Genomic DNA, 15363 nt, shown 5'->3' with positions numbered 1-15363 from the left:
ACGTCAGGAGAAATGCCTCTAGAACATGGCCGTATAGCCTGAAAAAACCCACAAGAACTAAATATGCTCCATCCAGACTCGGTCTGTTGCCACACACTATTGGCTGTGCTGCTTGGATTTGATGGGAATTGGAGCTCAACAACATCTGAAGAGTCACAGGCTTTCTGCTAGAAACGCCTGGAGGTATCAAACAATGCTCCATTGAAAAAAGGAAGGGACGACACGTAGAAATCCAAAACACTGCCTTTTATTGGTATGAATAATGAACAAAATTGTTTCAGAAGCAACAGGAATGGAAAAATAACTTCAATTATACAAAACCATAAGCAAGATTTGAAATACAAAATGATACCTAGAAAACGTACACAACGTATAGTTAGCTGTCCTGAAAGAGTTTAGACTCGACCTGCTTCCTGGAATTTCTTCAGCAGGGGTTCATCAGCTCGCAGGGCAAAGGTTATGGTCCGCTTCTGATAGTAATGTGAATCCCCCTCCAGGTTCGCAATCACGTCCGAGAGGAGGTGGGCCCGCTCCACAGAGCACCCTGGTGCATCATAGCCCAAGGCGGTGAAATGGACGTGGAGATGGTAGTAGGATGGGCGGTAATGGAGGTAGATCCGTAGTTGAGACCCAGAGATGTTAAAGCGCTTCTCTATGGCCTCCTGGGGGCAAAACATAGGATATTAATGCACATCTCACCAGCATCTATTGGAGCCCCCGGTGGCACAGTGTGCCGGCAGGACTAAAGACCGACAGGTCGCAGGTTCGAATCCGGGGAGAGGCGGATGAGCTCCCTCTATCAGCTCCAGCTCCTCATACGGGGACATGAGAGAAGCCTCCCACAAGGATGATAAAAACATCAAAATCATCCTGACGTCCCCTGGGCAACGTCCTTGCAGACGGCCAATTCTCTCACACCAGAAGCGACTTGCAGTTTCTCAAGTCGCTCCTGACACGACAAAAACAAACAAACAAACAAACAAACAAAAAAACAACCCAGCATCTATGGAGCACATTTAATTTGAATTTTCTAGAAGGATAGCATGGTGGGAAATTTCCTTTGCTTGGATGTCACTTTCTTGATTCTGGAGATACTGTATTATATTTGGAATAAAATGTATTATTATTTTAAAATATATTTCTATCCCACCACATCCAAGAAGTTCAGTCAAAGTAGTGAAAAAGAGAATCAATGTAAACAATTTGGAATATCAAACAATAATTTTAAAAAACAGTCTAAAACATATCTAACAATCTAACCAAAGAAGACAAGTTAAAACAATTAAAACCAAGTACATGCTCATATGCAAATTCTACAGATTTTAAGACAGGAATCAACTTGACATCACAACTAAAACAGTCCCTTGAAGAAGAAAAAAACAGGACCAGTAGTGCCAGAAACACGCCCCACAGGGAATTAAAAAGTGCAGATAACTATATTGAGCCACAACAAGAAAACAATTCAAGCAGTTTTTGGGAAGAACCCTGTGCTGATGTGCTGGCATAAGAGTCTGTTAACCCAGTGAAGTTGGGGTTTTGAGCTCATTTATGGCAAAAGCAATAAAAACCACCAGAAGCTGGCAGGGAAACTTTGTCTCCTGACAAAGTTCGTATACATTTCTGTATACGAACCCACATGATCTCTTCGATCATCTGGAGAGGCCCTACTCACGCTCCCACCTGCATCGCAAGCACGATTGGTGGGGACGAGAGAGAGGGCCTTTCGGTGGTGGCCTCTCGACTCTGGAACTCACTCCCTAAGGACATCAGGCATGCCCCATCTCTGGCAGTCTTCAGGAGTGCCTTCCCAGAATAATGAACCCTTCGCATTATGTCCTCCAAAAGCACTTTATATCGATTTAGGACTGCTTGTATGTCTCCATCAACGCCCCACCTCCTTTACCTTGTTCATGCCTAGCATTATTTTTTTTAAACTTCAATTACATTTGGCCCAGCCATAGATTTTAATGTGCACTTTACCTTGTTTAATGTTTATGCTATTTGTGTATGAGATTTATTTTAATTGCTTTGTATTACATTTGTTATTGCTTGTATTGCTTGTATTGCTGTATTGTGGGCTCTCCCTGAGACCCTTGGGGAGATGGTAGCGGGGTATAAATAAGTTATTATTATTATTATTATTATTATTATTGTATTGTCGAAGGCTTTCATGGCCAGAATCACTGGGTTGTTGTAGGTTTTTCCGGGCTATATGGCGATTTTCTGGAGGCAATTTTTCTCCTGACGTTTCGCCTGCACTCTCACAACCACCATGTCAGACTACACAGAGAAGCCATTGAAATCCACAAGCATGTGGACAATTTCAACAGAAAGGAAGAAACCATGAAAATGAACAAAATCTGGCTACCAGTATTAAAGGACTCAAAAATTACAACAGCAAAACAACAGAGGGGAAACAAACAGGCACATAAAATCACTCTCAACAAGGGATTCCCCCGGGCACTTCCAAGCCATTGAATGCTAATCAAGGTGATCAGCTGAAACATTCACACCTAGCCCCAGCAGACAAAAGTCCTTTGTCTCACCCTGGTCATTCCACAGATATATAAACCCATTTTTCCTACTTCCAACAGACCTCACTATTATTATTAGGCTTCTGCTAATGTCATTGCAGCACCTGTAAGCAATGGATCAGTTTTTTTTCTAATCCAGTATAGATATAATTACCTGCATCAGGTACAGGTCTTTTATACATTTCATGGGACTTGGTTGCTGTGAGTTTTCCGGGCTGTGTGGCCAAGTTCCAAAAGCATTCTCTCCTGACATTTCACCCACATCTATGGCAGGCATCCTCAGGGGTTGTGAGGCTTGTTGGAAACAAGGCAAGTGGGGTTTATATATCTGTGGAATGTCCAGGGCGGGAGAAAGAACTCTTGTCTGTTTGAGGTATGTTTGAGTGCTGCAATTGATCACCTTGATTAGCACTAAAAAGCCTTGCAGCTTCAAGGCTTGGCTGCTTCCTGCCTGGGGGAATCCTTTGTTGCAAGATGATTAGCTGGTCCTGATTAATTCTTGTCTGGAATTCCCCTGTTTTTGAGTGTTGCTCTTTCTTTACTGTTCTGATTTTAGAGTTTTTGAACACTGGTAGCCAGATTTTGTTCATTTTCATGGTTTCCTCCTTTCTGTTGAAATTGACCACATACTTGTGGATTTCAATGGCTTCTCCGTGTAGTCTGACATGGTAGTTGTGAGAGTGGTCCCGTATTTCTGTGTTCTCAAATAGCATGCTGTGTCCAGGTTGACTTCTGAAACATGGCCATACAGCTCGGAAAAATCACAGCAACCCAGTGATTCCGATCATGAAAGCCTTCGACAACACATTAATGGGACTGAATTCCCCATCAAAGATCATGCCACCTCAAGCTATTGTGATGTCTGTAACAGGGACAAAAAAGCTGGGTCTGGGTGGGCTGACAGAGGAGGTGCTTGCCCTTGCAAATCAATGTTTTTGCCTTTCGACCATGCACTTCGGCCCTAGCTCCATTACTACTATGGAACATTACATACAAAGAGTTCAGGATACAATTAGAGCCATCGTGTAAAGATACACAAGTCTGCCTCTCTGTGTAAGTCACCCCAAGAAAGCTGGATCTGAAAGGCCTGGGTTGTGCTTTGAAGCCCTCTTAATGATACCTTTGCCAAGACTCAGAGAAGAGAGAAAGAAGCAACACATTCCAAAAACTAATCTGCTATAAACAATTCCTTTGGGTCCTGGGAAGAAACAGGCCAAGTCTGCATTTGGCTCCATCTGAAGATCTGTGTTCCAACTTATTCCCCAGAATTCCCCTGAGCCAAAAGGAAATGGGAGGCTGTTTTCGAAGAAGGCTTGGTTTGCTTTGCAAAAAGGTGTAATGCTGCAGCCTGGATAATCTTGATCTACTTGGAGTAGCTGTTTTCTAAAGTAATCAGCCATTCAAGAGCTCTTGGGCCAAGAGAAATGTGCTCAGGGATGTTCCCTCACCCTCATTTCCGAAGCAAATGCTGCACTGTAATGGGCTGAAGGGCACACATCAGACAGGCAGCAAAGAGACAACAGAGAGGAAACAATCTGGGACATCTAATCACCTCTCAACAAAAGATTGTCCCAGGTACTGCCAGGCCATCAAATCCTAATCAAGGTGGCCAGTTGAAACACTCACACCTAGCTCCAGCAGACAAGAGTCCTTTGTCCCACCCTGGTCATTCTGCCTTTTTCCTAGTTCCAACAGACCTCACTACCTCTGAGGATGCTTGCCATAGATGCAGGCGAAACGTCAGGAGGGAATGCCTCTAGAACATGGCCATATAGCCCGAAAAAACCTACAACAACCTAGTAAAGAGACAGCTTTGCAAAGTGGATCAGTAAAGCTCCATCTTGCCCAGATTTACTCCAAAAAATACCTCACTCATTTCAGCAGGGCTTACTTCCTAAGTAAAGCCCATAGAACAGTGTTTCTCAACCTGGGGGTCGGACCCCTGGGGGTGTCAGAGGGGTCGCCAAAAACCACCAAAAAACACAGTACTTTCTGTTGATTATGGGGGATCTGTGTGGGAAGTTTGACTCAATTTTATCGTTGGTGGGGTGCAGAATATTCTTTGATTGTAGGTGAACTGTAAATCCCAGCAACTACAACTCACAAATGTCAAGGTCTATTTTCCTCAAGTACCACCAGTGTTCACATTTGGGCATATTGAATATTCATGCCAGGTTTGGCTCAGATCCATCATTGTTTGAGTCCACAGTGCTCTCTGGATGTAGGTGAACTACAACTCCAAAATTCAACGTCAATGCCCACCAAACCCTTCCAGTATTTTCCGTTGGTCATGGGAGTTCCGTGTGCCAAGTTTGGTTCAATTCCATTGCTGGTGGAGTTCAGAATGCTCTTTGATTGGAGGTTAATTATAAATCCCAGCAACTACAATTCCCAAATATCAAGGTCTATTTTCCTCTGTTTGAGTCCACAGTGCTCTCTGAATGTAGGTGAACTACAACTCCAAAATTCAACTTCAATGCTCACCAAAACCTTCCAGTATTTTCTGTTGGTCGTGGGAGTTCAGTGTGCCAAGTTTGGTTCAACTCCATTGCTGGTGGAGTTCTTTGATTGGAGGTGAACTATAAATCCCATCAACTGCAACTCCCGAATGACAAAATCAATGCTCCCCCCCCCCCCCAACCCCACCAGTATTCAAATTTGGGCATATTGGGTATTTGTGCCAAATTTGGTCCAGTGAATGAAAATACATCCTGAATATCGGGTATTTACATTACAATTCACAACAGTAGCAAAATAAGTAGCAATGAAAATAATTTAATGGCTGGGGGTCAGCACAACATGAGGAGCTGTATTAAGGGATTGCAGCATTAGGAAGGTTGAGAACCACTGCTGTAGAAGATTTCTGCCTTGGATATTTAAGCAGATTCCTGCCGAAGTTCCACTTGGATGCCAGCTGCTGCTAGGCACAGTGCCACTCCATTCTGAAAGGCTCCCTCCAACATCTGGTCCCAGAAAGGCACATTTTATTTTGTCTGCTCTGCCTGGCAACCAGCAATTCATCACTGGGGAAAATAATTGCACCCTGAAGACCAAGCGCGGAGGGTGGCGGCGGCTGTAGCAGCCACCGGAGAAGGAAGGAGGGGGGGGGCAGTCTTTTGGCAAGAGAAGTTATAAATCCATATCGCTGTTGGGCAGGCACTGCTGGGCATGAAATATGCAAAATAAATAATGTAAAAACCCTCCATGTTAAATTATGAAGAGCAAAGCTTGAATTCTTGACTGTTACCCAGATACTTACCAACTTGGTGTGTTAACAAACCGCTCAGATGCTGACACGGGCAAGTTCCTCAGAACTTCACAGGAAATGAGAGAACCACTAAAGAGAAGTGGAATTCCCGCTCTCCTGCCATCAGCCCACCACTGGAATTTCTCCTCATGTGTCAGCCCTGACCTGGGGCCAGCGGCACAAAAGGCACATCTCCCCACCAGCTACACCAGCCTTGCAGTGGCAGTGCATGAGAATTATGTGTGAAGGTGGACTGAAGGAGTCAGCTTTACTCTTGTGCAAGCGTTTAACCAGTCCGCTACAATGAGGTGTACTGAAAAGGGGTAAACAAGACATCTTTAAAAAACTAAGCAGGACGTTGCCTGTAAAGCAGTGGTTCCCAACCTTTTTTGACCAGGGACCACTTTGACCGGGGACCACTCTCCAAAATTAGTACCAAAAGGGTTACCAATCAGTTTTGGTCAACTATGGAATCAGTTTGGTTATTTGGGGTGCTGATTCAGAAAACTGCATTGGATAGGTCCCACTACTGTCTCAACCTCGGTTGGTGGGGACGATAAAGAGGATCTTCTCAGTGGTGGCCCCCCGCCTCTGGAATGCCCTTGCAAGGGAAATAAGACAGGCCCCATCCCTTCCCTCCTTTTGTAAGAGTTTGATGACCTGGAGGTTTCAACAAGCCTTTGAAAATGGCCAGTTCTAACGCAACCCTATACATTGCCGAATACCCCTGTGCCAGCAGGACTGAAGACCGACAGGTTGCAGGTTCAAACCTGGGGAGAGGCGGATGAGCTCCCTCTATCAGCTCCAGTTCCTCATGCGGGGACATGAGAGAAGTCTCCCACAAGGATGAGAAAAACATTAAAATCATCTGGGCGTCCCCTGGGCAACGTCCTTGCAGACGGCCAATTCTCTCACACCAGAAGCAACTTGCAGTTTCTCAAGTCGCTCCTGACACGACCAAAACAAACAATGATGAATCTGGACCAAACTCTACACGAATACTCAATATGCCCAAATGTGAACACTGGTAGAGTTTGGGGAAAATAGAATCTTGTCATCCGGGAGTTGTAGTTGCTGGGATTTATAGTTCACCTACAATCACAGAGCATTCTGAATCCCACCAACGATAGAATTGGGCCAAACCTCCTACACAGAACCCCCATGTGAGCCACAGCAACGTGTGGCAGGGGGCTACTAGTCTATATAAATAAAAATGTAATGTTTGTTTGTGGGATTAACATATCTCAAAAATCACTGGACGAATTGACACCAAATTTGGCCACAAGACACCTACTACCCCAAAGAGTGACCATCACTCAAAAAATTGATTTTGTCATTTAGGAGTTGTAGTTGCTGGGATTTATAGTTCACCTACAATCAAAGAGAAACCAACACTTTCTCATTACTTTATTTTCCAGATCAGCAGACCGGGCCACAGCAAGGTGTGGCAGGGGACGGCTAGTATTCCAATAAGCAAGGACTCCATACATGCTCAGGTTGTGTAGAATCAGGAAGAGGAAGGTCTGAAATCACCTGAGAGGATACCTGTAAAGAAGCCATCACTTTGTAAAGGGACGGGCCACCAATAGCAGTCACTGATTTATCAGGGTCTCCTACTATTGTAATGGATTTATTAAATTGATAACACAGCTAATGTCTTGTAATATTTTGTTGGTCTTTCTTCAATGTGTAGCACGGCTTGACTTGGAAGTATTAGAAACAGAGACTTGGTTTTAAGAGAAACTGTAACAAGTTTATTGAAGTATAGAAGAAGCTTGATGGTTTCAATGTTTCTTAACTCCTAGAGGCACATTTCTTTAGAGGTTACATTTATAACATTTAATAAAATAACTCTTGAGAGGACTGCTCCTTCCACTAGACAGGTTTTAAACTTATTTTGCTTCAAACTGTGTTTCTTTCCTTAACAGATTACTCCAGGCACTAACCTACTCTTTCCCTATATTATCTTTGTTGCAGTAAAGATTCTTACTGGGGTCCTCTCCCCTTTTCTGCTCATATACTACTTACTAATCTAAATAAGTCAACTTGACCTATCTAAACCTCACAGGCAAAAAGCCTAAACCTTCCTGATTCGCAACACAGTAGAATCAGCCTTTCCCTGTAGTTCCCTGACTACAGACTGCTTTCCTGGTTCTCATTACAGTAGAATCAGCCTTCCCTGCAGTTCTTAGACTACAGACTACCTTCCTGGTTCTCAACACAGTAGAACAAGCCTTCCCTGCAGTTCTTAGACTACAGACTACCTTACTGGTTCTCAACACAGTAGAACCAGGCTCCCCTGCAGTTCTCAGACTACAGACTGACAGTTTTAAAATGCCTGCCCTGCCAAGTGGCAGTTGGCTCCTCCCCTTTTTCCATGGCAACCTAGCTGGCTACCATCCCTCCAGTTATGTTATTTTAAATACTTACCCTTTTAAACACCTATCTATAATTATACATAACTGTAGGTTAAAATTCACACTTCACCACAATACCCACCTTCCCTTCTTGCAAAATGTTCTGAAGCAAAGGCAGATGCTCAGCCGTAAGGTCCCGCAGTGACTTGATTCCTCGGCAGTGGCAGATGGCAATCAAGTACAAATCATCAAGCTGCAAAGATTGAAAACATCATTGCGGTTAGAGAAAAAGAGGAAAAAAGGAAACAGCATAACTACAGAATCTGCTCTTTAGGCTGAGGAGATCTATAACATGGTGCTCCTTTTCAATCGAGAATTGAATTTGACTTCGTTTAAATCCTTGGGGGTGCTTATTTAGGCGATATGTCGTAGCCTGAGGATGAAGATCCTCAAGTCTGGTATCTTGGTGGTGGGTTCATAAGTAGCTGTGGAGCCCTATTTTTGATCTGGATGCTCTCCTGCAGTGAGGACATCTGTTTCCAGGTGGAAGGTAGTCCCGGTCTGGGTTGGCTTGATATGCCTTCCTCTTGGCACTTTTCTCCCTTTCACACTTCATTCGTGCCTCTTTGAATTATGCAGCACTGCTGATCACAGCTGACCTCCAGTTTGAGCACTCAAGGGCCAGGGCTTCCAGTAGTGAATAAAAGTGTGAGATAAAAACATTCCAGCATACTTGATTTTAAATCTCTTTCTACCATTACCAGGAGTGCCAATTCAACCTTTTATAATGTAAAAGCCAAAAGAAATAGAAAAAAACCCCCATCATCTGATCTTATTATGCAGAGGAGGACATGATCACACAGGGAACTTCAAAGCACTGAAATGGTGACCCTAAAAAGACCAGATCATCAAGGGTCTGAAGTGCTCCACTCATAGACTAGAAGGATTGTGGTGATTTCACTTAGAGCAGTGGTTCTCAACCCTCCTAATGCCACGACCCCTTAACACAGTTCCTCATGTAGTGGTGACCCCCAACCATAACCCTAACATTATCAATCGCCATGTAAATAATGATTTGCAGGATGTATTTTCATTCACTGCACCAAATTTGGCACAAATACCTCATATGCCCAAATTTGAATACTGGTGGATTTGGGGGGGGGGGATTGATTTTGTCATTTGGGAGTTGTAGTTGCGGGATTTATAGTTCACCTACAATCAAAGAGCATTCTGAACTCCACCAACGATGGAATTGAACCAATCTTGGCACATGACCAACGGAAAATACTGGAAGTGTTTGGTGGGCACTGCCCTTGAGTTTGGGAGTTGTAGTTCACCTACATCCAGAGAGCACTGTGGGCTCAAACAATGATGGATCTGGACCAAACTTTGCACGGATACGCAATATGCCCAAATATGAACACTGGGGGAGTTTGGGGAAAATAGACCTTGATATTTGGGAGTTGTACTTGCTGGGATTTATAGTTAACCTACAATCAAGGAGTGTTCTGAACCCCACCAATGATAGAATTGGGCCAAGCTTCCCACACAGAACCCCCATGATGAACAGAAAATACTGTGTTTTCTGATGGTCTTTGGTGACCCTTATGACACCCCTTCGCGACTCCCCCAGGGGTCTCGACCCCCAGGTTGAGACACACTGACTTAGAGGTATTTGAAAAAACAAGATTGAAAAGTCATTTCGATTTGTTTTTCTAAGGTAACGGCTTCTCTTAGATCACCTTCTCTTGACCTGGTTTTAACACTGTCTTCCAGAAAAATGAAGGAATATCTCATTTCCCAAACACTGCCAAAACTTCTCAAGATCATTTAAAGCAGGAAAGCAACAGTATGATACCGTAAGTTTTGGTTTCTTCTTGGACAGCATTACAGATATTTCGGGACTGGCTCCCAACACCACTTCTCAAAATAAATACCCATTCTCAGGAATGAATAAATCATTTGACAATATCAACTTTGTCAGGAATGCTGTTTGGGGAAGATAAGTTGGCGAGATTTCTAGCATTTCCAGAATACTTTTTGGATTCCGTGCTATACTTCGGAGTATTTTTTAAAAATATTTTAAATACAAGCGAGTACAGTCACTCATTTGTGGCCTGCTGAAAGCATGTGATAATAACAAAGAAAGTTACTAAAATAGTTGTGATATAAAGCATGTTTCACAAAAGGCGCTGTCAAAAGTCGAAAAGTTTGATTTAGGAAAAAAAGTTGGTCAAAGACCAGTGTTTGCTATTATGTCCAAGAGGTAAACACAATTCATTATTTGTTGGCTTCCATTTATTTATTTCGAACATTTCTACCCCCCCCCCCCCCTTCTCAATTGTAAGCCGGACTCAGGGTGGCTTACAATTGGCAACAATTCAATTCCCCTTCATAAAATACAAATAGCAAAAATAACAATTAAAACCATGAACATTAAAATAAAAAAATGAACAGTATGAAAATGAACAACATCTGGCTACCAGTATTAAAAAAACTCTAAAATTACAACAGCAAAACAAGAGAAGGGAAACAATCAGGCACATCTAATCACCTCTCAACAAAAGATTGCCCCAGGCACTGCCGGGCCATCAAATGCTAATCAAGGTGATCAGTTGAAACATTCACACCTTGCTCCAACAAACAAGAGTTCTTTGCCCTGGTCATTCCACAGATATATAAACCCACTTTCCTACTTCCAATAGACCTCACTACCTCTGAAGATGCTTGCCATAGATGCAGGCGAAACGTCAGAAGAAAATGCCTCTAGAACATGGCCTACAACAACCCAATAAACAGTATACTTATGATCCATTTAGCTATTGACAGTCTGGTGGCTATTTTTCTGGCCATATACTAATGATTACTCCGCTTCACTTATCTAAATCCATCTCCAAGCCACAGTCAAATATTATCCATCCCATTTGTGAAGGTGCAGAATCATTCTCTCTTTATGTGGGCTTCCCCTTATTCATCCATTGAACAAAACATCCTAGGAGTACACCTCCGTCCCTCTTTGTACCAGTCCAACCCTCTGCCAAGAAGCAGAAAAATCACATTCAAAGCACCCCTGACAGATGACCAACCAGCCTCCAAAGAAGGAGCCTCCAACACACTCTACAGCAGAGAGTTCCACTGCTGAACAACTCACACAGTCAGGAAATTCTTCCTCGTGTTGAAGGGGAATCACCTTTCCTGTAGTTTGAAGCCATTGTTCTGTGTCCTAGTCTCCAGGGAAGCAGAAAACAAGTGTGCACCCTCTTCCCTATAACTTCCCTTCACATGTTTATACATGGTCCTCATCATGTCACTGGGATTGTGGCGCAGCTGGCTGAGTGTCAGCTGCATTAAGATCACTCTGACCAAAAGATCATGAGTTCAAAGCCAGCCCGGATTGGAGTGGGTTTCCAACCAATTGTGTGTAGCCTGTTGTCGACTTTTGCAACCCAAAAGACAGTTGCATCTGTCAAGTAGGAAAATTAGGTACCACCTTAAAGTGTGGGGAGGCTAAATTAACTGATTTATGAGGCCATAAAGAAGACTCCAGCGGCGAAGCATGCGGGGAATGCGGAAGTGCTTCATCAGTGTCGCAGATGGACGGTGAAAGCGACAGCTCCCCTGACAGCCAGAGAAAGTTAAATAGCCTCTGTGTATGTCTGTATATGTTTGTATGTCAAAAATTGGCATTGAATGTTTGCCATATATGTGTACACTGTAATCCACCCTGAGTCCCCTGTGGGGTGAGAAGGGCGGAATATAAAAGCTGTAAATAAGTAATAAATAAAATAAATATGTCTCATCTCAGCCTTCTCTTCTTCAGGCTAAACATGCCCAGCTCTTTAAGCCATTCCTCATAGGGGTTGTTCTCAAGAATCTTGATCATTTGAGTTGCCTTTCTCTGGACACATTCCAGCTTGTCAACATCTCCCTTCAATTGTGGTGCCCAGAATTGGACACAATATTCCAGGTGTGGTCTGACCAAGGCAGAACAGAGGAATAGTATGATTTCCCTGGATCTAGATACTAGACTCCTATTGATACAGGCTTTTTAGCCACCACATCACATTGTTGGCTCATGTTTAACTTGTTGTCCACAAGGACTCCAAGATGTTTTTCACATGTAGTGCTGTCGAGCCAGGCGTTCCCCATTCTGTATCTTTGCATTACATATCAAGTTTAAGATCATCAGTTGCTCAACAGGATGAATATATATCACCTTCTGCATCATAGATGGTTTGCCTCTTCATATCGGTTGCTGGCGGACGTGAGACAAAAAGTGTAGTGGTATTTATTTATATTCTGTTGATGGACTTCTTGCCTGTTTGCTGGCCTTCATGCAAATAGAATTGGCCTAGACAGGCCCTTGGCTTCATCCAGCACAGCTCTCTTTGTGTTTTTACACTCTGCACTGAGAAAACTGGGTCTCTGGATCTGTATGCAAGAAGTGAATTATGTTTCCTTATATTTACTTTGCTGTTTAGTTTATTCTGGACAATTTGTTATTGTTTGACTGGGCATCGGAGATACACTGAAACTCAGCCCTCCATCATTATTCAGCTTTCCTCTCTGGCTCTGCAGATTTCTGTTGGCTTATGCTTCCTTCTCTCAATCTTTCTGTCAGTCTTAGGATCAATAATAGATTATTTAGAAAGCCTAGAAACAGCCCTACATTATATACTATGTCATATTATAGCCATCCAGGGACTTTAATGGAGATAGAAGTAAAGAAGAAAAAGTCAAGGAGGGAAAAAAGCAGTTGCCTCTATAGAAAACCATATGGAAACTGCTACTATAAATTAAATATTTGTTATTCCCATTACACTTTCTTTTCCTTATGCATATAAAGAGTAGATCATTAATCATTAGTTGTCACAAAAACTAATCAACTTTCTTTTGCTGGACATTTTGAGCAGAGGAAAAGATTGGCTCTCGGGCCTGTCAAAATTGCCCAAACATTGGATTAAATCATTTTGACCCTAGGGCTAGAGTAGACACAGGACACGTGTGAAAAAGATCTTGGAGTCCTCATGGACAACAAGTTAAACATGATCCAACAATGTGATGTGGCGGCAAAAAAAGCCAATGGGATTTTGGCCTGCATCAATAGGAGCATAGTGTCTAGATCTAGGGAAGTCATGCTCCCCATGCTCTATTCCACCTTGGTTAGACCACACCTGGAATATTGTGTCCAATTCTGGGCACCCCAATTGAAGAGAGATATTGTCAAGCTGGAATGTGTCCAGAGGAGGGCGACTAAAATGATCAAGGGTCTGGAGAACAAGCCCTATGAAGAGCGGCTTAAAGAGCTGGGCATGTTTAGCCTTAAGAAGAGAAGGCTGAGAGGAGATATGATATCCATGTATAAATATGTGAGAGGAAGTCACAGGGAGGAGGGAGCAAGCTTGTTTTCTGCTTCCCTGGAGACTAGGATGCAATGGAACAATGGCTTCAAACTACAAGAAAGGAGATTCCATCTGAACATGAGGAAGAACTTATAGGTTTTGACCTATAAAGCCCTAAACGACTCCGGCCCAGTTTACCTGTCCGAACGGATTCTCCCCTATGAACCATCAAGGTTACTAAGATCTTCCGGAGGGGCCCTGCTCTCAGTCCCACCACCTTCGCAATCGCGGTTGGTGGGAACGAGGGACAGGGCCTTCTCGGTGGTGGCTCCTCGGCTTTGGAATTCCCTCCCACCAGAGATTAGATCTGGTCCCTCCCTCCTGACCTTTAGAAAACGAATAAAAACCTGGCTTTGGAATATGGCATTTGAGGATTGAGTCAATAACCTTTGTCCACATGGAAGGATGACGATGAATTGTGACTGTATTGATGACTTGGTTTGTGTAATGTAATGATTATGTTTTTATTGTACTTATATTTTAATGTGTAATGGTGCATTGTGCTGTTTTGTATATTACTGTAGTGTATATGAATACATGTTGTGAACTGGCCTGAGTCCCTCCTTGGAGGTGAGAAGACCGGTATATAAAATTTCTAAATAAATAAATAAACTTCCTGGCTGTGAGAGCCGTTCAGCAGTGGAACTCTCTGCTCCGGAGTGTGGTGAAGGCTCCCTCTTTGGAAGCTTTTAAACAAAGGCTAGATGGCCATCTGTCAGGAGTGCTTTGAATGCAATATTCCTGCTTCTTGGAAGGGGATTGGACTGGATGGCCCATGAGGTCTCTTCCAACTCTATGATTCTATTGAAACTAATGGAACCTACAATAAATGTTGACTAATAAGGGTCTTTTATTTCAATAGGGCCACTCAAGCTGAACATAACATGAGATTTAGCCTTAAAATTGTGAAACATATTCAAGTACTGTTAAAAGATAAGTCCCTACTCTTGTCTGGAATTTGGGAAATCCACATTCAAGTGCCTAGTAATCTTGTTGGGTGATACTGGCTAGCCAGTCTCTCTTTCAGGACTAAGCAGGACCAGGCCCGTAGCCAGGATTTCGATTCGGGGGGGGGGGGGGGGCTGAGTTTGTTTCGGGGGGGGGGGGCTGAGTCTGCGTGAAAGAGGGTCTACCCTAGCAAACCTTTTGTATTGTTCCAATACCCTCATGCATATGGGAAATATTGAGTATGGTGATCTGATCATGATATGAATAAACATATCAGTTTAAATAATGCACCAGTAAGGCCTTTTCGCAGACCACCATGAGAATTCCCCCCCCCCCCCCCCGGCTACATGCCTGAGCAGGACTGACCCTATTCAGCTTTCAAGATCAGACAATATCTTTTAGGATATCAGAGTATAACTATGAGGAAAAGGGGGAAAGCAAGGCAAGGGAAGTCACACATTTATACATGGCTATCATATCTCCTCTCAGCCTTCTCTTCTTCAGGCTAAACCTGCCCAACTCTTTAAGCCGCTCCTCATAGGGCTTGTTCTCTAGAAACTTGATCATTTGAGTCGCCCTCCTCTGGACACATTCCAGCTTGTCAACTTCTCTCTTCAACTGTGGTGCCCAGAATTGGACACAATATTCCAGGTGTGGTCTAACCAAGGCGGAATAGAGGGGTAGCATGACTTCCCTAGATCTAGACACTATGCTCCTATTGATGCAGGCCAAAATCCCATTGGCTTTTTTGCCACTTTTTGTCGTTTTTTAAAAAACTTGGAATGAAGACCAAATGACTGTCCACAGACTCTGATGGCAGATCCCATACCTGCCCTTCTGGCACCCTGGTTTAGGCAACTCATTTTCTGTAACAC

General features: G+C 43.3%; 1 protein-coding gene across 1 annotated transcript in view; it reads right to left on the bottom strand.

Moving 5' to 3' along the window:
* Positions 1–228: 228 nt before the first annotated feature.
* The window catches only part of DCPS (decapping enzyme, scavenger), a 64045-nt gene continuing 48910 nt past the window's right edge, over positions 229–15363 (bottom strand). Inside the window, exons 5-6 of the mRNA XM_060787390.2 lie at positions 8281–8391; positions 229–662 (exon numbers count right to left, since the gene is read on the bottom strand). Coding sequence (XP_060643373.2) covers positions 396–662; positions 8281–8391 — 378 coding nt within the window. The 3' untranslated portion in view covers positions 229–395. The remainder of the gene's footprint in view (positions 663–8280; positions 8392–15363) is intronic.

This window comes from Anolis sagrei, chromosome 7 (assembly GCF_037176765.1).
Source record: "Anolis sagrei isolate rAnoSag1 chromosome 7, rAnoSag1.mat, whole genome shotgun sequence".
NCBI classification, from domain to species: Eukaryota; Metazoa; Chordata; class Lepidosauria; order Squamata; family Dactyloidae; genus Anolis; species Anolis sagrei.
This window is presented reverse-complemented; position numbering and strand designations above follow the sequence as displayed.